This window comes from Typopeltis vanoorti, chromosome 12 (assembly GCF_054136105.1).
Source record: "Typopeltis vanoorti isolate ZY-2024b chromosome 12, IOZ_Tvanoo_1.0, whole genome shotgun sequence".
In the NCBI taxonomy this organism is placed as follows: domain Eukaryota; kingdom Metazoa; phylum Arthropoda; class Arachnida; order Uropygi; family Thelyphonidae; genus Typopeltis; species Typopeltis vanoorti.
Window position 1 is genome coordinate 97575641 of NC_143560.1, and position 25889 is coordinate 97601529.

Consider the following 25889-nt stretch of genomic DNA (forward strand, 5'->3'; position numbering starts at 1 on the left):
ATTACATATCCAATGTCGTATTATATTGGTGGAATTAGGCTAGAAGAATCTGATGAGGCTAGGGATCTTGGAGTGTTAATAGATAGGTAGTTGAAGCTTTCTGGCCATGTGGCAAAGATTGCAAATACAACTCGAAACATAATTGCAATGCTGAAACAAACGTTCACATGTAAAGATAAGGATGTTATTTTGCCTCTTTACAGGGCCTTGATAAGACCTCACTTGGTGTGATATATTGGAGAGAGTACAAAGGCAAGTGTTAAAAATGATAACAGGATTGTGGAATACTGATTATGAAGACAGATTGAGAATTTATAGACTGCAGACACTAGCAATCAGGAGAAAGAGGGGTGATATGATTGAGACTTATAAACTGCTGAAAGCAGTGGTTCTCAAACTTTTTGAAATCGGGGCACATTTAAAATCCTATAAATAATTGTAGGCACACTATATGCAAATTTCTGAGAAATATGTTATAATAATTAAGTCAAATATTACAGAAAAAAAATAATGCGATAAAAAAAAATAAAATGAAACATACCTTAAGTTTATTCATTCTTGTGTTTATGAGAAACATGAGCCTGATGTGTCATAGCGATTGCTTCAATGTTTGGGCATATATTTGAATGGCAAACTCTCATTTCCTCATCAATACATTGAAGAGTTCCTCTCTTTTTACACTTAATTGTGGTGAGGGTAGAAAATCCTAATTCACATAAATATGATGTTGAAAATTGTAGTAAAATGTTCAAAGCTTTTTTAGATATTGACACATATTCTTCTTTTATAGAAATCCAAAAGGCTTCAAGAGACAATTCCTTATGTTTAATCATCAATCCACGATCAGTGGATATAGCTACCAGTTCTTCTTCTGTTAATGTTAAACCAAAATCACTTGAAGTTTCCATAAATGGGTTTCTAATCCAATCGTATTGTTCAGTGTTAAGTGATGGAAAATAAGAACTCAGTTTTTCTTCTAAACTTGTTAAATGTTCAACTATTATTGGAAGTGTTTCATTTATGCAAGTGTTACTTACCAGTGGAAACATTTCCAAATTACCTTCAACAGCTTTTCTTTTCCAAATCTGTAATTTTCTCTGAAACGCTTTCATTTTGTCAGTGGATGTGAGAATATTTTCTTCTTTCCCTGGCATGCTAGTATTCAAAATATTGAGCTGCTGAAATATATCGGCCAAATACTGTAACCTGGCAATCCAAAATTCACACCGAAGGAGGTTACAAAAATGCAATTGTTTCATCTCTTCAAAAAAATGCAAGAAGTTCTTGTTGTAGCTCGTGTACACTGGTAAGTACTTTCCCCCTTGATAGCCACCTCACCTCAGTGTGTAAAAGCAGCTGTCTGTGTTATGAATCCATATTGATACAAAGCTTTTCGAATAAACGCGATTTGACAGGTCTTGTTTTAATAAAGTTTACCATCTGAACAACTTGATCTAAAATGTCTCTTAATTTTTCTCCCAATGATTTTGCCATCAAGGCCTCCCTATGAAGAAAGCAGTGAGTTACGATAACATTCTCATTTTGTTTTTTTACAAAAGATGTAAGGCCCTTAACACAGCCTACCATGGAAGGGGCTCCATATGTCCAAATGCCTACACACGACTTCCATGTTAACTGCCATTTATCAGGATAGCTATTCAAAATGTTAAAAACGTCCTCACCTTTTGTAAACACACTTAATTCTTTGCAAAAAAGAAACTGATTTACTATTTGATCTTCATTAATAAAACGGACGAATGCTAAGAGTTGCGCCTTGTTGGTAATGTCTGTTGACTCATCAACTTGCAATGCAAAATTTGAATACTGAAGTTTATTACTGCATACATTTTTCTCAATATCAGAAGACATTTCTATAATACGCCTGTGAACTGTATCGTTGGACAGAGGAATCTTGCTTATTTTCATTGCTGTTTCATTTCCTAGCATTGTCATGACCATTTTTTTGCATGCAGGCAAAATAAGTGACTCACCTAAAGTATGATCTTTCATTTTTGAAAATTATGGAGACAATTACCGTGTTTCGACATTTTGACCTTTATGTCAAGGTCATCTTCTGGAGCATACAACTATACACAGGAAACAAGCTACACCACAATCAAACTGAGTATTGCAAACAGAGGAAACAAGCTACACTACAATCAGTTTGATTGTAGTGTAGCTTGTTTCCTGTTTATAGTGGTATGCTCCCGAAGATGACCTTGACATAAAGGTCAAAACGTTGAATGTAGATTTTAGTTATATTAAACTAAAGTTTTTATTCAAACACAGTAGTTGTCTCCATAATTTTCAAAAATGCATTCAGATCACCATGTAAGCCTAAAAGAAAGGATATGATCTTTCATATTTTTTGCTATCAGTTCTGAGACTTGATAAGAAGCGATTTGAGCTTTATCAGAAACAGTCATTATACTTTTAAAAGAATTTGCTGCTTTTATTTGCTGTTCAGACAATCTCTTGAAAAAACTTACAGATTTATCTTGTAAATTAGAGTGTATAGTTTTAAAATCTTTACTCAATTTACTAGGAAGCAATGATTCATTTGCCATTTTACATCCACATACTAAACATAGCGTCAAAGGATGATCTTCACTTCCAGTCCAACTGAAACCAAAGCTTAAATAACTCATTATATTTGCGAGTAGGCCGCGATTTTGCTTTCTTACTTGCACTTAACTTTTGCCTCACTTCTAGAATCTGATTCTTCAATATCATGCTTCTTTTTGAGAAATCTATCCATTTTATTTGGGTGTATTTATCTGAAAATAAGTAATATGCACATAACATCCACTTCCAACACTTTTAAAATAAGTAATATACACAACAAGAATAAACCATATTCTTGTTCTCTTTGCAAGAAAAACCGCTGTTAATTAACATAATAATGACGTGTTGACAAAAAGAGCGGTATATCTGTAATGAAAAGGTATAATAGAGTAACAATATTTATTTTTATATCTGGACACATATTTCTCTGGAATACCACAGGGCGCACCGGGAAATCTACGGCTAGATTTTTCTCTCAGAGGGTGGTGCGTGATTGGAATGGATTGCCATTGGATGTTGTGAGTGCAAGCAGTGTGAATGAATTCAAGAATAAGTATGATGGCTGGTTTGTGTAGTATATGGCCTCCCTCGATGAATCTGTGATTCCCTGGAGATCTCTCTTAATAATAATAATATATCGGTACTGTCCCAAATAGACAGGACTATCCATTCAGCCTTGAGATCATGGCTCCGACTGCCACCTGACACCCCTACTGCATATTTCCACGCGAGGGTGAAGGATGGTGGGCTTGGGGTTCCATCACTTAGATGGCTGATCCCATACCTGCGGCTGTCGAGAATCGCGAAGTTAGAACTATCTTCTTTTCCTATCTGCAGAGAGGCTTTCTATAGCCCATTAATACAAGAAGACTTTAGGCAGGCTAAAGGCTGGTCCCATTATCAAGGTATCTTAATTGAGTCAGCACCTGCAGAACACAAGAGGTGGGCATTTCTGTTGCACTGTTCTTCTGTAGATGGTGCTCCTTTAAAAGAGTCATATCAGGTGCCTCCCCAGCATGATTGGGTAAGGGATGGCACCAGACTCCTCCCTGGGTTCCAGTATATTGACCTTATCAGAATGAGGATCAATGCCCTGCCTACTCGAAACCCATATAGCTTGATGAGGTAGTGATGACTCAAGCTGTAGGGCTGGCTGCCACTACAGTGAGACATTATCTCATATAGCCCAGTGTTGCTTCCGTACCCATGGGGTCCGTGTGCGGAGGCATGACGCCATGTCTTCCTCATTGCTCCAGGAATAAAGCCTGCTTTATTGGCCTCATTTAGATTTTTGTGCACAAATATGGTTACCTGGCTATATTGGTGATAAGGAAATGTTGGGGGGAGAGAGAGAGAGTGTGTGCAGAGGCGAATAACTAATACCGTTTGAGTATGACGACAGTGAGGGAATGTGGTCTTCACAACTTGGTAGATAGGAGAAGGAATGATATGATTGAGACATATAACCTGGTGAGAGAAGCCTACCATCAGCTTACAGTGGAATTATTGCACAGGATAATGGGTGATATAAGAACTAGTGCTCATCCCTGGAAGCTATACAAAGGTCATGTGAGTAAAGAGGTGAAAAAGAGATTGTTTTGCTTGGCCGATAGTGAATGAGTGGAATGCATTGCCAGCAGTTGGCACATTATATATCTCGAGTGAGAAAATAAAGAGATCTGGAGTCAATTGAATGACTAGATAAATAAACAGGAATTGCAGATGAAAAAGACATAAAGAAAAAGGTGGAGAGCAGTTGCATGAGGAATATAAGGCTCACACTAGGAAGGTGACTAGTATATTAAAGAGAGAAACATTAGAATACAAGAAGAGACTAGTGCTGCAATCCAAGGAGAAACCCAATGAATTTTTCTCCTATGTGGACAATAGGAAGAAAATTGACAGATTATTCTGTTGAATAGAAACAGGATTACCAAGGGAGATGTCATAGTTGAGCTGTTTAATGATCACTTTATTAGAATGCTCAATCCCAATAAAGCAGGCTTTATTCCTGGTGCAATGAGGAAGAATGACCATTAAGAGGATGTATTCTTGAATAGTCAGCATTCTAGATGTCAGTAAAGGTGTGTGTGTGGGGGGGGAGTACTAGATGTAATTTCACCATGTCTTTTAAGAGCATGTGCTCTGGAAATGACCGTACCATTAACCTGGTTATTTAATGAAAGTCTGGAAATTTCCTGAATAGTGGAAGAAGGGTAAGATAGTGCCATTTCATAAAGATGATGGTAGAATGGAGAAATCATATTATATGCCAGTTTGTAATTTTTCTATGTTGTTAAGATTTCAGAGAAATTAGTAAGAGCTCAATACAATTGGGTAGATGGGAGCAATATTATTTATGAAGGCCAGCATGCATTTGTTAAAGGGTGCTCTTGTTTTAGTTACATTACATCTTTTACATTAATGTAATGTACGAGGGCTGTTCAATAAGTAATAAGACTAATTTTACTGTCGCGAAACCACTCATCACAATATTAATTTCTGTGGAATGAAGAAATTGCTGTCTGTATTAACAAAAGAGATTGACAGATGCCGTATACAGGCTGATGTGCCAGTGTTACGTGACTAAACGCAAGCTTGTTTCGCCGCGACCAGTCGTCGAAATGGAAGCGTCCTTGGAACAGCCTTATGGAATTAAATTTTGTGTGCGTTTGCAAAAATCGGCATCGGACACTTTTAACATGATACGCGAAGCTTTCCATGATGAAGCGATGTCGAGGGCAAGTGTTTTTCGCTGGCATAAAACTTTTAAGGAAGCAAGGCAAAATGTGGAAGATCTTGAACGTGAGGGAAGACCTTCAACATCCATCACAGAGACAATGATCAACACAGCAGCGATTATCATCAAGGAGGATCGCAGAATTACAGTACACCAGCTGCATGTTGTCCTGAATATTTCTGTGTGAAGTGTTCACTCAATCATGGCTGAACATTTGGGACTGAAACGTGTTTGCGCCCAATGGATTCCAAAACTCTTGACACCAGAGCAAATGCAGCATCGAGTGGATGTGTGCACAGAATGGAAAGAAAGACTGGAACAAGAAGGCGACAACTTCTTAAAATGCATCATTACAGCAGATGAAGCTTGGTTGTATCACTATGACCCTACAATGAAACAACAAAGCAGTGAATGGAAGCATCCATCTTCGCCTAACCCCAAGAAAGCAAAAACTGTAAAATCGGCTGGCAAAGTTATGACCATAATGTTTTTTGACTACGAAGGCATTGTTTACCAACACGCTGTAGAATCCAGGAATACCGTAAACGGCTCATACTATGCGGATGTTTTACGGACAATGGTACAGCATGTCAAAAGGAAGCGTCCATTGCTGAAGAATTGCTTCTTATTGCACCACGATAATGCAAGGCCACATATTGCTGGTTGTGTAGTGGATGTTTTGCAGAACAACAACATAGATATCCTACCACACCCTCCATACAGTCCTGATCTCGCACCGTGCGATTTCTGGCTGTTTCCTCAGCCCAAGAAACCACTAAGAGGCTACCATTTCGAAAGCAACAAAGCATGTGTAAAAGCTGCAGAGGCGGTTTTGAAAGAACTCTCAAAAAACGGACTTTCACATGTGTTTAAGAAGTGGACGCAACGTTGGGACAAATGCATCGCGTCTCACGGTAGTTACTTCGAAAAAGACCATGTAAATGATGACGATTAAAGGTAATCTGTTTTCTTTATAAATATAGTCTTATTACTTATTGAACAGCCTATGTAAAAAGAATGTAAATTTAAAAACAATATAATGTTAAAACAATGTAAACGGTGTTATGTAACATTATATGACACCTTTTACATTAGCGTAACAAGACCAGTGGAGGAGGGTTGTTACTGGATTGGAGTGTGCTGTAGATGTAGGATATGGTAAGAAAACCTTTTTATAAAAATTATGGATCTTTTTTTTTTGGTGACTGTGTGAATTTTGAGTGTAGCTTTTTGGTGCTAAGATTTTGGAATACTGTTAGGGTTTATTTTTCCTTTAGTTGTGTTTGTAGTCCAGTGATGTTATTGTCACTGCACTAGAGGGAGGATTCATCTGCAGACAACTAAAGTGAGGCTAGAAAGGGTTATTAATAATATTTTGGCTCTTCAAGAAGACTTGAGTAAGCTGGAAAGATAGGCAGTAGATATTTAGAATTGGTACAAATTTTTAGCAGTGCTACTTCCTGAAAGCAGGAAAGTTTGAGGAGGCAATCACTCTTATTTAGATTAGACTCATGAACCAGTGGTTCACCACTTTCTTTATTATTATTCTTATTACATCTCCATGAACTCCAAAGATTAAGCAGCATCATGGTTGTTTATTATCTCTTGACAAAATTTAGGAATATCATAAAATTAATAAAATTATGTGTATTTGTCTGTACCTTGTTAGTTTTCAAAATTTCAAGAATTTTCAATTTATTTCTCATTCACATAAATGTTTTTGTTTATACTAGAAATTTTGTTATTGCGAATCTGATTTCCTTAATATATTCAATACCCTTTACATTTAGCAGCCTTGATCACATTGCCCTTGAAGTTCTGTTTTTATATATTCTGCATTGTGTATGTTTTTTATATTAACATGTATTAAATTAAGCTTTTTACCCTTTTAGATTCAGCTCAAAAGCTGTATAATGATAGCTCTGATGAGGATAATGTACCTCTTTCAAAAATAATTGGTCACCCAAGTGTAAGTACTGTTGTTGTAATCAGCAATCCCATTTCCTCAACCTTTACCATAGTTGATAGGTTCATTACATTAAAAAGTGTTCATTTAAAATTAAAATATCATTAAAACATATATAACTTAATCAAATTAATATTAAATAATAAAAATGTGAAATTACTAAAGGACCAAAGTTAGATAACTCACAGATTGCCACATTCCTTCTAAGGAATGCAGAAAACCAACTAGAGTCTGATCACTCATTCCATTCTAAACTTCACATAGTGAGACTGACAATAGGATGTTAGATTAGAAGCTTAGTAGGTATCACATCAAAAGTTTGATGGGATACATACAAATCAAAGATGCCAAGAAATTATATTGTTGGTTTAATCCTTTATTCAAGTGTAAGCAAACAAAGTTTGCATGTGAAGTAACTTCACGACTGGGCAACTCATATAAAGAGGCTAATGACTTCACAACTTGCCTTAGTATACCATAATGCAAAGCACATATCCTCACAGACATGCATAATACTATGCATTATGGAAAGGGTCACTACCCAAACTGGTCTAAACCTTTAATGAGGTCTCATCAGTGGGAGCCAGACCCAGAATTGATACCAAGGGTGAAGTAATGCAGAAGTAATATTTCCATATATAAGACGACACAAAGTGTCACACCTTATTATTAAAATACTCTGGATTAGAGATAGAAGTTGAAAGTTTTTCTGCTTGGTCATACTATAAATTAAAGATGCCAAGAAATTGTGTTCTTGGTTTCATCCTTTACCTTTTTTGTAATGACTTCATGGCTGGGTTACTTGTATATAGATGCTAATGACTTCACATCAATTGCCTTAGTATTCCATAATGCAAGGTACATATCCTTATGGACATATATAATGGTATGCATTATGGAAAGGGCTACCCAGACTGGTTTTGACCTTTGAGGTCTCATCAGTGGGAGCCAGACCCCAGAAGTGATACCAAAGTTGAAGTAATTAGAAGTCATATTGTGAAGTTATTTCACACACAAACTTTCTTTGTTTACACATTTATAAAGGAATGAACCAAGAATATAATTCAAACATAAGTTTCTTCCTTTAGCATTTCTGTGGGAAGTTTTCGGTATTGAGACCGCATTATTATGTAATTTAAGACTGTAATAGAAAATAAACAATTAAAATATGGTGTAAGTTGTAAGACTTACATCATCAGGGGTAATGGTACAGAAAAGTTTTACACAACAAAATTACACATAATTAATTACACATTATTATTAATATTAATATAATATTATATATATAATAATATAATATATATATATATAATATTATAATAATAATAATATTACCTGACACCTCCAGGGAGTCCAAGCATTGAGTGAGTGCACCTACTCTACAACTCTGTCTCCACCACTCAATCCACTAACTACAGTGAACCATAACTACACCAATGCCATCTACTTGCTGCCACCATTAGTTTTTTTTTTCGCAGACATCCATGCCCACAGCAGGATTCGAACCTGCATCCTTTTGGTTGTAGAGTGGATACGCTAACCACTCAGCCAACCAGGCTGGCAATTATAAAAACATTAGATGCTTTCGATAACTTCACAACTGTTAAATATAATTGATAAACCAGAACTTTTCTGTACCAGTACCCCTGATGATGTAAGTCGTATGACTTACAAAACTTGTTGGGTTTTAATTGTTTATTTTTTATTAAACTCTTTAATTACATAATAATGTGGTCTTAATACCAAAAACTTCCCACAAGAATATAATTTCTTGGCATCTTTAATTTATAGTATAACCAAGTGGAAAAACCTTCAACATCTATCTCTAATCCAGAGTATTTTAGTAATAAGGTGAACATCTTGTGGCTACTTATATATGGAAATATGACTTATTGGCATTACTTCAACCTTTGTATCACTTCTTAGTCTGGGTAGTGACCCTTCCTATAATGTATAGCATTATACATGTCTCTTAGGATATGTTCTTTGCATTATGGGATACTAAGTGAAGTCATTAGTCTTTATATATGAGTTGCACAGTTGTGAAGTTACTTCACATGCAAACTTTGTTTGCTTACACTTGGATAAAGGATTAAACCAAGAATATAATTTCTTGGCATCTTGAATTTATGGTATAACCAAATTGAAAAACTTTCCACAAGTCTGATACTTATTTAGTTTGGGAGACCTACTTAGTCTAATCATAAGCTTAATGATATCCCATTAGCAGATATCCACTTGTATAACAAATGAACAAGGATAGGCTTGCATACAACATGAAGAAATGTCAGCTGGGGACATTGAGAGTTAAACAAGGCCATCTGCTGTTTTCGTGACCAGTCATGAGAACACACACAATTTGCAGATATTCAAGAAAATAAACCAGGAAGGCAAACAGTGGAAAGTCTGCTGCTGGAACAAACTCACACTTGAGATACCAAGAAAAAAAGTTTTTGCTTTCAAAATGCTATAATTATATGGGTAAATAGAACATTACAGTATAGAGCGATATATATAATCTAGATTTAAGTTGTAAGTCATTAGTTATGATTGACTGTAGTACATGAAGATGGTTTGATGCAAAATTAGGTGTAACTGGAGGAAAATGCCATTAAACCTGATATATATGCTAATACTCAGCCACCCAGGCCAGTTTATAGTTAAAGAAACCTGAAGACCATGATTTATTTAGGAATATAACCATGGGTGGCTCATGCATAGGCACTGCAGAACTGCAGCACCCCCAATTTTTCTCGATATATAAATATATTTATATTTGCTTGTAATATTTAGTTTTATCATCAACAATCCTATACAATTCTCTTATTTTGTAAAAAAAAATTAATAAAAATCCATCTTGTAGCACTTAGGAGGGCAAAGGATGCTAGAGGCACTTGGCACTGTGTTTTCCACAGTGTCATATTGCTATGCATGAAAGCATATGCACGTCATAGTGAGATGTGAGTTATTAGCGTTAGCTCAGTGGAACTGAGCGTACTGTCCGTCGCTCAGTTCCACTGTTGTTTATATGTGTTTGCACCAGTAGTAGAGTGTTTGTAGTGCTTGTGTTTACTCCGTCTCCTTAAATATTTGGACATTACAATTTAAAGACATAACATTTGGTATAGTAATTTTTGAGTAATTTTGAATTATACTAAACTGTATGATTTTATCAATAATAAACAATATTTTTTCATGTTTAATTTTTTTTTTTACATTTTTATCATAATTTTGATATTTTATCAAAATTTTGATATGGATAAAATTTAGATAGGGCTGAATGGCCTTGCCTACTCCCTGTACGGGAACAAAAAGGTGTTAGCTGATTTTTTTTTTTATACAAAGGCATATACACTGTACTTACAGTGTGTATGTATATTTTGAAAGTTGCAGCACCCCCTCCCCCCTCCGATTTCAAGCCACTATCCACCACTGAATATAACATCATTTGCATAAATTAAAGGACTAACTTGAATATCTCCATTATCATTATATATCAAAAATTATATCTCCAGTATCATTATTATTATTATTTGAGACCTCCAGGGAGTACAAAGACTCATCGAGGGAGAGTGTGCCAACAGCATCGAACGATTGGTCCCTTCCAACTACTAACTGCGCTCAAACTTACTTAACTGAGCCATTAGTAGCAGAGGCTCTACCAATCGACCAACCGGCTATCTGTGAAAATACTAGTGGTGGTGGGTGGTAGATGGTGTTAGTGTAGTTGGTTGCACAGGGTGTTCGGGATAAATTTGACATATTTATAATTAATTATATTTTTCCGTAAGTTACATGTATTAACACACACTTCTCTTCATTTAAAAGTTTGGACCCTTCTTCATTCATATACAAGATGTCAGAAAGGATGGATAGCTGGAACCCACCTGAATCATGGAAGAGAATAACTTGTATCATGATGATTCGTGCCCGCCATCAAAATAAGGATATTACGACTGCTGCCCAATGCTCCCTGAATACAGTAAAAACAATCAGGCATGAACTAGAGACTTGCAATGGTGACTACGAGGATGTAGCAAGAAGAAAGATCCCTAGCAGACGATCTGATTGCGTTCGTACAGCAGAATTCCTCGCAAATCTGCAGGAACAGGTGTTGAAGAACCCTGGCATTGGAATTCGGGCTTTGTTCGTGGAGTTGCTAACTGTAGTCAAGCCCTGGATAACAAGGGTAGCCAATGGTAGGCCGTATGTATGGCAGCAGGATTCGGCCCCTTGCCACACCTCTGGGAAAAGTCAAAAATGGTTGTCTGAAAATTTCTACGACTTCACCAGTCCAAATGTTTGGCCTCCAAACTCCCCAGACCTTAACCCCATGGATTATTTTGTATGGGGCGCAGTTGAAAAAGACACCAATCGCACTTCCAGTAATACAAAAGCCCAGTTAATGGATAAAATTAAAACAGTTTTTGCGGCCCTTCCCAGGGAGACTGTAGCATCAGCTTGTTCGAGGTTCCGAAGCAGAATTGAAGCTGTGATCGATGCTAATGGTGGTTATTTTGAGTAAATCTTGTTGATAGTATTGTAATTAACTCTGCCTGTAATGTTTTTTTGTCAATTCATTAAATTTAATAGATACAAAGAAGATTTTCTTGTTCCTTACGAAACTGTCAAATTTTTGGTGGAGACAGAGTCGTAGAGAAGATGCCCCCCCCCCCCTCGATGAGTCTTTGGACTCCTGAAGGTCTTGCGTAATAATAATAATAAACAAAGCTCTGAAAATAGCAAGGACATGGAAATATCAACTGCATTGCATTCTTGATATAGAAACTATAAAACATGTAAAATATTCAAGTTGTTTAGGTACAATTTTAAGTGAATGTTGCAAATTATACATGAATAAAATTCCCATTTACAATGGAATAAACAAAGCTGGTGTGATAGGAAGTCACCTGAATACATTTATATGGAATAAGAGAGAAATTAGCCAAAACACTGAACACTAGCATTATACAAAACAGTGTTTAAACTTCTTTTAACATCGTGCTCTCTCAAACCTAAAAAAGAACAAAAATATAATCATCCTAAAGGCAGACAAAGGCAACTGATAGTTATTTTGAACACCAGAGACTACCTAATGAAGATCACTGATTTAGTTTCAGACACGTCAATCTACCACATATTGGATGTAGATCCAAACTACAAAAAATCAAAATGAGACTAATTTTCTATTACATAATATGACAAGGTGACTTTGGAATTACAACGAAGCCTAAAATCTCTATACCATTGATACCATGCTTATATGGTGCACCAAAAGTACACAAAGTTGGAGTTCCGCTTCACCCGATTGTCGAGTAGAAATTTTCCGCCATATCTACTAGCTAAATATCTAGCCAGTTCTTTTGAAAGATAATATAAAAAAATCAGATTCCTTCATAAAGAACTCGGATTTCTTCATAAAGAACATAAAGAATTCACAAACATACCTGTTGAAGAAGTTATCAAGATCATAGAAAATCTCTGTCCACATGACATAGTTCAGCTCTTTCGCCATTACCTCAAATCAAATTATTTTAAAGTAAATAATACTATTTATGAAGAACTTGATGGTTTAGCCATGGGCAGTTCCTTGCCACCTCCCTGCACTGATTTGTTCATGGAAAAACTAGAAGCTGATATCCTTTCCAAATAAATCTAAAGCCGTTGATTTGGTGGAGATACGTAGATAATATATTCATTATTTGAAAAGACACAGAAAACACCTTATTTGAGTTTCTTTCTTACAAAAATAAATTCCCTCCACCAGAAAATAAAATTCACGTTAGAGCTGCCTTTTCTAGATACTCTAATAAATAAAGAAGAGAATGGACAAATCCAGCTTACAATATATCGAAAACCTACAGACACTGGACGTTACCTACATTTCAAACCAGTTCACCATTATGCACAAAAACTCAGCATTATACATATGCTTAAAAATAGATCAACCAATATTATCTCAGAAGAAAAAGATCTCCTTGATGAACTCACTCTCATATCTCAAACACTTGAAAACAACAGTTATCCAAAAAATAATCCAAAAGATTCTTCATACACAGCAACTACCTCCTGTCACACGAATATGCATCGTCTATCGCCATCCTTTATGTTGGCTCATTTTCAACAAAAATAGCCAAACTCATGTGGTCTTTCAACTTCAGAGTTGCCCTTAAACCTGTCAAAACTATATGACACATCTTAAGATCTCCTAAATAATGCCTTTTACAAATATGCAGGTGTATGCAACATCCCATGTTCCTGTGGATTAAATTATATAGGCTAAACTTCAAGAAGCCTAGAAATTCAAAAAAAAAATGAACATATAGGAGATGTGAACAACAACAGAACAGACACTTCAGGATTAGCCCATCATTTCTCAATTTCTCACCACTCCATTGATTGGGATAACAACTCCATGCCTTATATAGAAGAAGATTTTAGATGTAGAAACTTCAAAGAGGCTGCATTTGTACTCTAAACAGAAGATAATCTAAACAGAAATCAAGGTATGATACTGAAATGCATCTGGAAAAGCCTAATGAATTACTTAGCTTACCAGAATTTCATTTTGCAAAAAACTATACAACACACTCAACCAACAGTGACTGAGACTCCACACTCCATGCTTATGATGTTACGCGTCAGTTTTAATTTTACTTGATTTGACTATACTACTCCATTCTTCTTTTTTACTAGTAAACATTATTGTACTGACTTTCTTGGCCTGAAGAAAGTCAGTACAAAAATGACATCCAGACAGAATAGCTGGTGAAATTTGTTGACAATTGTGCGGATCTTTTAATATTTATGGTCGACTAATAAACCAAAAGAAAATAACTCAATTTGAAGGCGTGACACCTTTTTGCAACTCGTATATGAAAATATGTCTTCCAACCTTGGTATCACCTCTGGGTCTAGTTCCCACTTATGAGACCTCAATAAAGGTTGAAACAGGTCTGAGTAGTGACCCTTCCCATAATGCATAGCATTATAAATGTCCGCAAGGAGATGTTCTTTGCATTATGTGATACTAAGGCAAGTGATGTGAGGTATAAACCAAGTATATAATTTCTTGTTATCTTTAATTTATTGATGACATTGGAGTAATTAAATAAAAGATTAATTTGGAGGTAAGTTGTTATATGATATAATAATTTAAACTTAATCATAGTAGTACTATCAGAGTGTACTGTGTGTCCTTTGAGTGTATATTTGGACTCCCTGGTGGTGTCACATAATAATAATAAAAAAATATAGTTGGCCGAGTGGTTGTTAGAATTTTTCAACTTTTGTTAGAAATTTGCTAAAATACCTAGCATATGGAGGTAAATGAAAGGAATACCTATCCTGAAACCAGGTAAACTTGCTGAGGATCTGAAGAGCATGTTGCTCTCCTATACTCAATGCTGAAACTGTATGAGAGGTTAATCTTGAACAGACTAAGTCCAGAAATAGAAAAAGTGCTGATAAAAGAACAGGCAGGATTTAGACCAACATAATCATGCACTGGACAAGTGCATGATTTTGTTGATTAGGCATTGGATATGAGGCGGGAGCAAGCAAAAGAGTTAATTGTATTAATTGGTACAAATGATTTGAGAGAGAACAAAGAGCATGTCAAAAAATGTCAGGAGACTGCTTGGAAAGATAAAAGAGAATAGTGTGACAGGAAGGGTAGTCAGTGTGTTGCCTAGGTATGATTGTGGTGAAATGAGGTGGAGAACAAGGATTATGAATGATATTCTGGCTGAAATGTGTGAGGAGATGGGAGTACAGTTTGTTAATGTGTGGAATGAGTTTGAGGGATGAAGTGAGCTGTATGGGAGCGATGAACTGCATTTGAGTGGTTATGGTGTGAGTCGCTTGGAGAGACTGCTGCTGGAAGGTAGAGAAGTGAATAGAAAGAATGAAACAGATCGAGGGGAGTGATGTGGAAGAGCAGGAGAGATTGAAGAAGTGGAAATGAATAGGGAAGTGAGTGGTATGAGTATAGAAAATGAGAGAATGGGTGTGCAAGAGGAGCAGGGAAACGGGGAGGCTCAGGGTGGACAGGGATACACAGCGTGAGAAAGGTGGATGCTCCAAGAAGAGGTGAGAGCATGTGTAGGCAGGAAAGAAATGGGATGACCAGGGATCAAGAGGAAACAGATAGAATTGCAAAGGGTTCTAAAATGTAGAAGCAGATAGGGAAATGGCTCCAGTCCAGCATGGAGAGATCACATCGAGTGAGTGGTATCAGTGGAACTAGCTGTAGATCCAGAAATGAGCTGTTGTGTTTGTATACCAATGCTAGAAATATAAGAAACAAGGCGGATGAAATGGTTGCACTAATTGCATCTGTGCACCCAAAGATTGTCGGAATAAGTGAGACATGGTTAGATGAGGACGACATTCTGACAGGAATAGAGATGGAAAGGTATGATGTGTTTCGTGAGGATAGAAGGGGTAAAAAGGGAGGGGGAGTGCTATTGATGATAGAGAAAGAGTTATGTCCATACAAGGTAGAGATGCAAGAGGGAAATGGGGCCAGTCGTTTTGAGGCAGTATGGTGTGAGATAGAGGTGAATAGAATCAAATACTTGGTGGGATGTTGTTATAGACCTGGTAATGTGGATGGTGGAGATAGTGAAATGTATAGTCAAATAAGCCAAGCAAATAAGAAAAGGGTGATCATTATGGGTGATTTTAATTATGGCAATATAGACTGGAATGAAGAGATAGCAACTGGAAGTAAAGAAAATGAGTTTCTTGAGTTTTTGAGGGATAACTACCTCAGACAGTATGTAACAGAGGGCACACGAGGATTAAGGGTCTTGGATTTGGTCATCTCATCGGAGGATGCAATTTTAAATGAGGTGTCAAATCATCCACCAATTGGTGAAAGTGACCATTAGGTGATTACCTGGGTGGTTGCCAGCAGTGCAAGGACCCCAGTGAAAAAAGGGTATATGTGGAACTACAAGGGGGGGGGTGATTATGAAGAGCTCAGGAGACAGCTTGCAGGTGTAACATGTTATGAGGAGTTAGCTGGAAAAGAGATCAATGCAGCTTGGGGGATTTTCAAAAACTATTTAGTAGATGCAATGTCTAAATGTATACCACGGGTGAGAAGGTTAAATAAGATAGGTGTGAGATGGATGAATAAAGAGATTAAGCATGCGATACAGAGAAAAAGGGCATTGTGGAGGCAGCATAAGAGAAGTGGAAGTAACCAATTCCATGAGATCTACAAAGACCAGGCAAGGAGGGTAACTTGGTTGGTGAGGGTAGCTAAAGAGAGGTATGAACAGCAGTTAGCTAATGAAGCCAAAAAGAATCCTAGGAAGTTCTTTCGATATGTAGCCGGCAAAAGAAAGAATGATTATGGAAGGATGACATTGATTGGAGGAAATGGTATAAAGACAGCTGTTGCAGAATGTGTGGTGGAGATACTTTATGAGCAGTTCATAAAGATCTTTCAATCTTGTGAATGTGACTTCATGGAGAGATTGAGAGCAGTTGATGATGGGGAGGAGAGACTGACTGTAAGCGAGCAAGAGGTGTTTGGGGAGTTGAGTAAACTAGATATAAATAAGGCTGTGGGACTAGATAATATATCACCGCGTATTCTGAAGGAATGTGCCAGAGAGTTGACACCTGCCTTGACATATTTTTTTAATACGAGTCTTGCACTTGGTCAAGTTCCTAAAGAGTGGAAGGAGGGCAAGATTGTGCCACTTCATAAAGGAGGTGATCGAACTCAAGCATCAAACTGTAGGTCTATCTGTGTGTCAGATGTTGTGGTTAAGTTGTTGGAGAAGCTTGTGAGAACTAGGATCCAGAGTTGGGTTGACAACAATGATATAATCTTTGATGGACAGCATGGATTTGCTAAAGGGAGGTCATGTTTTAGTAATCTACTTACTTATTACAATAAAGTGACTTCCTTGGACAGAGGAGAAGGATACACAGTAATATACTTGGATTTCGCAAAAGCTTTTGATAGAGTACCTCATGATAAGTTGACAGTCAAACTAGAGCAGATAGGGTTGGATATTAGATTAGTGCATTGGATTGGAGACTGGCTATCTGATAGGTATCAACAAGTTGTGTATGGGGGTGCGATATCTGGGAAAAGGAAAGTCACTAGTGGAGTGCCTCAGGGGTCGGTTTAGGGCCATTACTATTTAACTTATATATTATTGGCAAAGATTTGGATGGAGATATTCAGTTGTTTGCAGATGATGCAAAGTTGAGACGAACCATAAAGAGTAGTGAAGATGTTGCAGCCTTGCAAGAAGACTTGAATAAATTGAGTGATTGGGCATGGGAATGGGGATGTGAGTTCAATGTTGCAAAATGTATGATTTTAAAATTTGGAAAACAAAGATGGAATGTAGAATTTATGCTTGGTGGGAATATATTGTTGGAACTAGAGGAAATAAGAGATCTGGGTGTGATAGTGGATAAGGATCTAAAATTTAGAAGACACATTGCCAAAATTGTGAAGACAACACAAAGACTTCTGGGAATGATATGGAGGACACTGACATGTAGAAGTAGGGCGATTCTTGTTCCATTGTATAAGGCTTTGATTAGGCCACACATGGACTATTGTGCCCAGATTTGGTCACCAGGTTTTCAGAAGGATGAAGAGATGTTGGAAAGGGTCCAAAGGCGACTGACTAAGGTAGTTTCTGACCTCTGGAATGTTGAGTATGAGGAAAGATTGAGAAGATGTAATTTGCAGAGTCTAGTGAAGAGAAGGAAGAGGGGAGATATGATAGAGACCTACAAGTTGGTAAGGGGTTGTTATAAGATCAATGGTGGAGAAGTTCTACAGAGAATAGTGGGAGATCAGGGGAAAACCAGAATAAAGAGGGTGTGAGTAGGGGAGTGAGAGGCAGGTTTTTTTTGTGCAGAGTTGTGAATGATTGGAATGCCTTGCCTGAGAGTGTGGTGTCTGCAAGGAGTTTGAGTGTGTTTAAGACACGGCATGATGAGATGTGTGTGTGTGTGATAAAAGGACCTCCCAGATGAGTCTTTGACTCCATGAGGTCTTGTTTAATAATAATAATAATAAGTGTTGAACTTAACACAGTTTATTGAGAATGACTTTGAAAGGGTGTTAGCAACAGGAGCTGTATTTATAGATTTGACAGCAGCATATGACACACTAAATCTTAGAAAGCTTATGGTCAAAATTTACAGCATGACAAACAGCTATTGGAGCTATTGGTTGGTGGAGATATTTAGGTCGCTGCTGTCCAGCAGAAAATTCTTTGTTGATTTTCAACGAAAAAAGAGCAGATGGTGTATCCAGAAAAATGGTCTACCTCAGGGAAGTGTGCTTTCTCCCCTCCTTTTCAATATATATACTAATGACCAACCTATAAACCCACGGTCAAGAACCTTCTTATATGTAGATGACTGGGCAATAGCTTCTTCTTGGCTTCCCGTATTAGACAATTGTTTGCCTGTAACATTTTCAGGGGTTTAAAAAGTCTTCTGCCCATCTCCTCCTGGGTCTTCCTCTTGATCAGTGCCCCTTTGGTTTATATTTCCAAATAATATTTGGCCATCTGTCCTCATTCATTCTTTCTATGTGTTCTTTCCAGTTCTTTCTATAGTTTGTGATGTCTTCTGTTATGTTAATTATGGATGACTGTTTTCTTATTTCTTCATTTCTTATCTTATCTTATCTATTCTTTTATAGCCTGCGAGCAGTCTTGGGAACTTTATTTCTGCAGCTTCCACTTGTCTTTTATCTCGTTCTCCCCAAGTCCATATTTCACTGCCATATTGGGTTGTTTTATTTGGGTTGTTCTAGACATCTGTTTACTGAAGTGTTTATTCAAAGTTTCAATGACTGTCAGGAATTTTTGCTTTTTATATGCAGTGTCGATTTCTCCATTGGGGCTTATGTAATTTCCTAGATATTTAAATTTGTTCACTTGTTCTATTACTTTGTTGTGCATGACTAGTTTGCATCTTTTAATTTCTTTGCCTTGAAATGCCAGCCTGGCTGGCCGAGTGGTTAGCATATCCACTCCCCAGGCAAAAGGCTGCTGGTTTGAATCCTGCTGTGGGCATGGATATTTGTGATTGTCTGTGGAAATATTAGTGGCGGTGGTCGGTGTTTGATGGCGTTGGTGTAGTTGCGGTCAGTCAGTGGATTGTGAGTGGTGGAGACAGTTGTAGAGCAGATGCTCTCCCTCGATGAGTCTTTGGACTCCCTGGAGGTGACTAATAATAATAATAATAATAATAAAAATGCTATTATTATTATTGGACTCCCTGGAGGTGACAAATAATAATAATAAAAATGCTATTGATTTTATTTTATTTATTGAGATTTTCATGTAATAGTGTTCTATTGTTTTGTTCAATATGATTTTTCTGTAATTGGCCTTCATTTTCAGCAAAAATAACTTGATCATCAACATTCAAAAGGCTGGTTAATTCTTTATTTCCTATTTTAATTCCTATGATTTTGTTTTTCCTCCATTCTCTTGAAATTTTTTCCATATATATATATATATATATATATTGAAGAGTATTGGTGATAATCCACTTCCTTGAAACCTCTATTGGTTTTAATTTTTTTGGTTGTTTCATTATTATTTTTAATTTTAATATAGCTTTCTGCCATTTATGGTTTGAAGAGGAGCTTTCAATTCATACAGTATATTGATTAATTTTGTTCTATTGATTTGATCATGTGCTTTCTCATAATCTAGGAAGGCCATATATGTTGGCAGGTTATATTCTATTCTTTTTTCTATAATTTGTTTGAGTGTAAATGTGGGATCTGTGCAGGATTTTCCTTTCCTAAAGCAGCATAATTCTTCTCCAATAATTTTCTCGGCCTATGGTGTTAATTTACTTTTAATTATATCTAGATATATTTTATAGCATGTATTTAATAAGGATATTCCTCTGTAGTTTCCACAATCCTTTCTGTTTCCTTTTTTGAATATGTTGATGACTGTTGCTGTCTTCCATTCTTGTGGGATGTTTCCTTCTTCCCATATTCTGTTTAGAAATTTAATCAATCATAATTGAAATGGCTTAGAACTGTATTTGTATAGTTCTTAATTTATTCCATCTTCTCCTCTAGCTTTTCTATTTTTTAGTTTTTCCAATATTTTCTTTAGATCATTTAGCTCTATTGGTTCTTCATTTGTTTCTTGACTTAATTGTTTTATTTCAATTTGATTATTATTGTTTAGAAGCTGGGTGTAGTGATTGGTCCATTCTTTTGTGGAGGGGCCTTCTAATTGTAGATTATCCTTTGTTTCTTGAGTTATTTTATTAATGATTTTATAGCTCTTTAGTTGAGGTCCATTTATGTCATGCTCTAATCTTGATACAAATTTTTCCCAGTCTGCTCTGATTCTTTTATATTCTATTAAATTTCCTATGGTTCTGTCGTTTAACCATTTAAGGTAGATTTCTTTTTTCTTTCTTATTAAAGATTCTATTTCTGGGTTCCAGGTTATTAGTCCTTTCCTTTTTCTTCACAGTTTTGTTCCTATGGCTTCATATGCTGCCTGTTTTACTATTTGTTTAATGTTTTGCCATTTGTTTTCTATATCTCTATCTTCATTTATTTTCTTTGTATGATTTGTAAGTCTTCTTTGATATAGTTCTCTGATACTATCTTGCTGTAACAGTTCTATCTTAAATTGCTCCTGCTTTTGTTTTTGTGTTCTTGTATTGTTTCTATTTCTCTGGTTTGGGATCTTAATAGTACTGATTAATAAATGGTGGTCTGAGTCAATATTGCATCCTCTGTATACTCTGCAATTTCTTACCAACTTCTTTAGTTTTTCACCCACTATTATATAGTCAATGATGCTTTTATATCCCCTGACTTCCCATGTATATTTTTGAATATCTTTATGTTTCAAGAATTTAAAGAATCGGCCCTGTTTTCCCACGTACTCCATTCCGGATATTTCGTGTGGCAAAACAATTTTTACCTTCAAAAAAAGAGGGTACAGCCATGGGCTCACCACTTTCCCCCCCAATAGCTAACTTTTATATGGAAGACTTTGAGCAACGAGCTCTAGAGTCAGCATGCCTAAAGCCCAAAATTTGGCTCAGATACATCGACGATATTTTCGCCATTTGGCCCCATGGCCGTGAAGCACTAAATACATTCCTTAGTCACCTAAACAAACATCTCCAATTCACCATTGAAGTAGAAAAAAATAAACTCTCTTCCATTCCTAGACACATTCGTCAGACGTCTTCCCTCTGGCTGTCTCTCCTTCTCAGTCTACCGCAAACCTACACACACACACACAGGCCAGTACATACACAAAAATTCTTATCACCATCCAACACAAAAACCAGGTGTCATAAGCACCCTTAAACACAGAGCTCAAACTATTTGTTCAAATGAACAAGCTCTAAACCAGGAATACAAGATCATCAACCATACATTTATAAAAAATGGATACAGTAAAAAAACTATTCACAAGATCCTCCACAGAGATACTAGTAAAAACAAAAAAGGTTTCAAGAATGCCATTGCCATACTTTATGTTAGAGGCATTTCCGAAAAAATAAACAAAACACTACATGAATACAACCTCAAAATCACCTTTAAACCCCAGACAAAATTAAGACGCCTACTCAGTTCTTCCAAAGATCCTCTTCCACACCTGGCACACCCAGGGGTATACAAAATACAGTGCACATGTAACCTACCATACATAGGGGAAACAGGGCGAACCATCCCAATTAGGAAAGACGAACACAAACGACACATTAAATACCTCCATTTTGGAAAAACCAGCCTTTCTGACCATGCGCTCCAATCATACCATAGAATTGATTGGACCAAGTTCCTACACCACACCAAAACCTGGTTCGAGAGGAAATTTAAAGAAGCATGTGAAATGCTCAAACATAACCTAAATCTCAACAAAAATGATGGCCTAACCATTCCAAGAATGTGGAGGACCCATTTGCAACCTTTATAGCAACCAGAACAAGCCGAAGAAAAGTTCCACTACAAGAAGACTTGGTGAAGTGTTTTTTTTTTTTCTCTTAACATTCAATAGCAACTTGAACTGTACAAGTCCTGAAGAAAATCATGTTATAACAATCTGAACTGTACAAATCCAAAAGAATCGTAGTACATGAGGGCTTTAGCAGAGTTTATTGTAGTTTTTTATTTTTTTTATTTATTAATTAATTTTTTGATTATTTATTTATTTATTATTATTTTTAATTTTTTTATTTATTTTTTCAATTTTTATTTTATTTAATTATCACTAGAGGTCAGGCTAAGAAAAAGATTAAGTAACAGCGTAGATTTAATTTACCAGTATAGAGTGCAAGAGCATGTAGCTTGGTTCCCTATACACATGTACCCTTCTGATGAAAACCTCAATACAGAGGTTGAAACGTCAAGTGTTATTTTATTAATAATTAGTAAAATAATCATCTCAACACATGTGTTTTGTGTCCCTAAATTCTTAAATATTAATTTTAATTTTAAAGAAGCTGTTGGTGATTTTCAAATTATTATAGGCCACAAATTCCTTGAGTTCTCTTCCATTGTTATTTATGGTGTTTTTTCTCCTTGATTATCTATTAAATCTTTAAATGTATATCATCCAATTCTAGCATTGAAATTGCCTGCAATGATTAAGTAATCTTGTTTATTTGTGTTCTGAATTACGTTTTGGAAGTTTTTATAGAATTCTTCTGTTTCAGATTTTTTTTTTCCTTCTTCAGGTGCATATATTTCTATGACTGGAATAAATTTCTTATTTAATTTAAGTCTAGCTGTTATTATTCTTTCATAATAACAAAGAATAATAAATCCATTTATATGATTCAGTTTTGTCTTTCCATTTATTGCTGATCATGATGGCTATACCTGCAGCTGCTCGTTTTTTGTTGGGTATTAAACTGTAATCATGAAGTTCTATAGAGCCTTTTAATTTTTTCTTTGTTTCTGAAATTACTGCTATTTCTATTTTCATTTCTGTTAGAGCTTTAATCTTGTGATTGATGCCTCTTATGTTTACTGTTCCAATCCATATCCAGTTCATAGTCCTTTTTTCCACTTCCATTTCGTTATCCGTCTGTCCAGTTTTTATTCCCTTGAAATTTCCGAGTAAAAGAATTTGTCAGCTGGGTTGATTACCAACCACCTGCATCATAGTCTGGTGATGGGGCTGCCATCTTAGGGCCTCCAAACATGCCCACTTTGGTCCAGAACTGTTTATTGGGTATTTGTAGCCAACCACTTGTTGGCTAAATAAATAAATAAATAAATATTTGTAGCCAACCACCATTTCAGATGGCCATTCCCCTATCAGCCACCTGGGGACCCTCTTGGTCGCAGTAGCTGTGCTCCAAGTGGGCAATAGCTTATCAAGCAAAATCCTTTGATGACATTGAGAAGTAGCTCACACAAGAACTAGAAACCCTTGCAGTTTACTACAAGGAAAACCAACTGAAACCAAATCCCAGTGAAACCCAAATGTGTCTTTTCCATCTCAATAATAGGGAGGCAAGAAGAGAGTTGAATATAGAATGGAATGGTGTGAAATTGGTCAATTATCCAAATCCAACTTACCTAAATGTTACTCTAGATAGGACCTTAAATTATAAGCGACACACATAGAGAAGACAGCAGCTAAAACTCAAATGCATAATGATATTCTGCACCAATTAACATAATCTCGGTGGGGTGCAAGTCCACAAGTACTGTACACCTCTGCACTGGCACTTTGCTTTTCGACAGCCGAGTATGCCAGCCCTGTTTGGGAAAGATCATCACATGTTAAAATTATTGACAAGGTTCTTAATGAAACATGTCGGCATATTACTTGCTGCCTTAAGCCTACAAAAATTGACCATCTATACTCACTGTCTGGTATTGCACCTCTTCACATCAGGACTACCCAGAGTAGATATGAGTGGAAACAACAACTAAATGATGAACGCCATCCTTTGTATGTACTATGTTGCAGTACATAGGAGGCTAATATCAAGGAAAAGTTTTATTCACTCAGTGGAACCATTGGTTGATTCCCTAAAAGCTACAAGGTCAATAATGTGGCAAAAACAATCTCCAGAAGCTCTGAACTTCAGTGAATCTCTTCCTTCCAGCTTACATCTAGACTGGCAAAGATGGAAGACATTGAATAGACTTTGTTCCGGAATGGGCAGATCAAAGCAGAATATGGCCAGATGGGGCTACGCAGACAGTGACAGCTGCTAATGTGTGAAACACAAACTGTGGAACATCTTCTGCAATGCTGCCTAATAGACATTAATAATATATGTACTCGAGACGATTTAATACAGTGTAATGAAACAGCTTTAAAGTATATTTAGTCACTGGATAAATAAAATTTGAAATGTTATGTTTTTGCATAATATTTTATGCAAGTGGCATTTTTGTCTTTTAATGTATGCTTTTAATCCCTATTCTTTTAATGTATGCTTTTAATCATTTATATGTATGCTCTTACATTTTCTGTAGTTCACACACAAAATAAATAAATAACATGATTCAGAAATCCTTCTCAAAATAATATAAAAACAGAATAAGAAATAAAATAGAAGAGGACCTAAGTGAAGACTAGTTTGGATTAGAAAAAAATCTGGGACAAGGAAAGCAATCCTTGCCTTAAGACAAATCATAGAAAAGCGATTGGTTTTAGGAAAGGACACACATATATTGCTTTTGTGGATTTGGAGAGGTTATTTGACTAAATAAACTGGGTAAAATTATTTCAAAAGTATGGAAAGAGCCAACATAGACCGGGGAGACAGCATAGTTATATATGACCTGTACTCAGAACAAAGAACCAGAATTAGAAGAGATGAGAACTCTGAAACTGCTAAAATAAAGAGAGGAGTTAGGCAGGGCTGCTTCCTATCATCACTTATTTTTAACTTATGTATTGAAGAAACTATAAATGAAATAAAAGTGGAAATAGTTTTTAATACACTCATCGATGGTCATAGTGTACCCTTCATTTGATTTGCAGATGACATTACAGTAACTGTTGATTCAGAAAAAGAACTTCATAATATTTTTTAAAAAGTATAATATGACTAGAAATACTAATTAAATCACAAAGTTCTGGTCACAAGTAGAAACTCACTAGTCTCTGCTAAGATCTTGCTTAATAGTGAAACACTACTACAGGTTTCAAGTTTTAATATTTATGGAATATGATAACTGAAGATGATAGGAGTAAAAGAGACATAAGATGCAGAATTTCAATGGCAAAGGAGATTTTAACAGAAATGAGATATTTATTATCCTCCATCATAAATTTGGAAGAATGAAAAAAGATTTATCAATGCCTTGTCAAAACAAGCCATTAAAAGGATGGAAGCATTTAAGTTACGGTGTTGGCTAAGAGTACTGATAATTAAATGGACAGAAAAAGCAACCAATAAGGAAGTACTCTAATGAATAAAAGAGGTTTAGAAACATCATTAGGACAGGAGAAAATAGAAGAGGAAAATGAATAGGACATCTTCTTAAGCACAGCAGTTTAATGAAAATGATTTTGAAGGAAAAGGTGATGAGTAGGAGACACTGTGAAAGACCAAGAAAAACGCTTCTGTAACAAGTGATTAAGAAATCAGAAT

General features: G+C 36.1%; 1 protein-coding gene across 6 annotated transcripts in view; it reads left to right on the forward strand.

Annotated features, from left to right (window-relative positions):
• The window catches only part of LOC150101041 (uncharacterized), a 242556-nt gene that overhangs the window by 140289 nt on the left and 76378 nt on the right, over nucleotides 1-25889 (forward strand). For all 6 annotated transcript variants that reach the window (XM_090401679.1, XM_090401681.1, XM_090401678.1 and 3 more), the window contains exon 6: nucleotides 7198-7274. In XM_090401679.1, the coding sequence (XP_090257805.1) occupies nucleotides 7198-7274 (77 nt within the window). The remainder of the gene's footprint in view (nucleotides 1-7197; nucleotides 7275-25889) is intronic.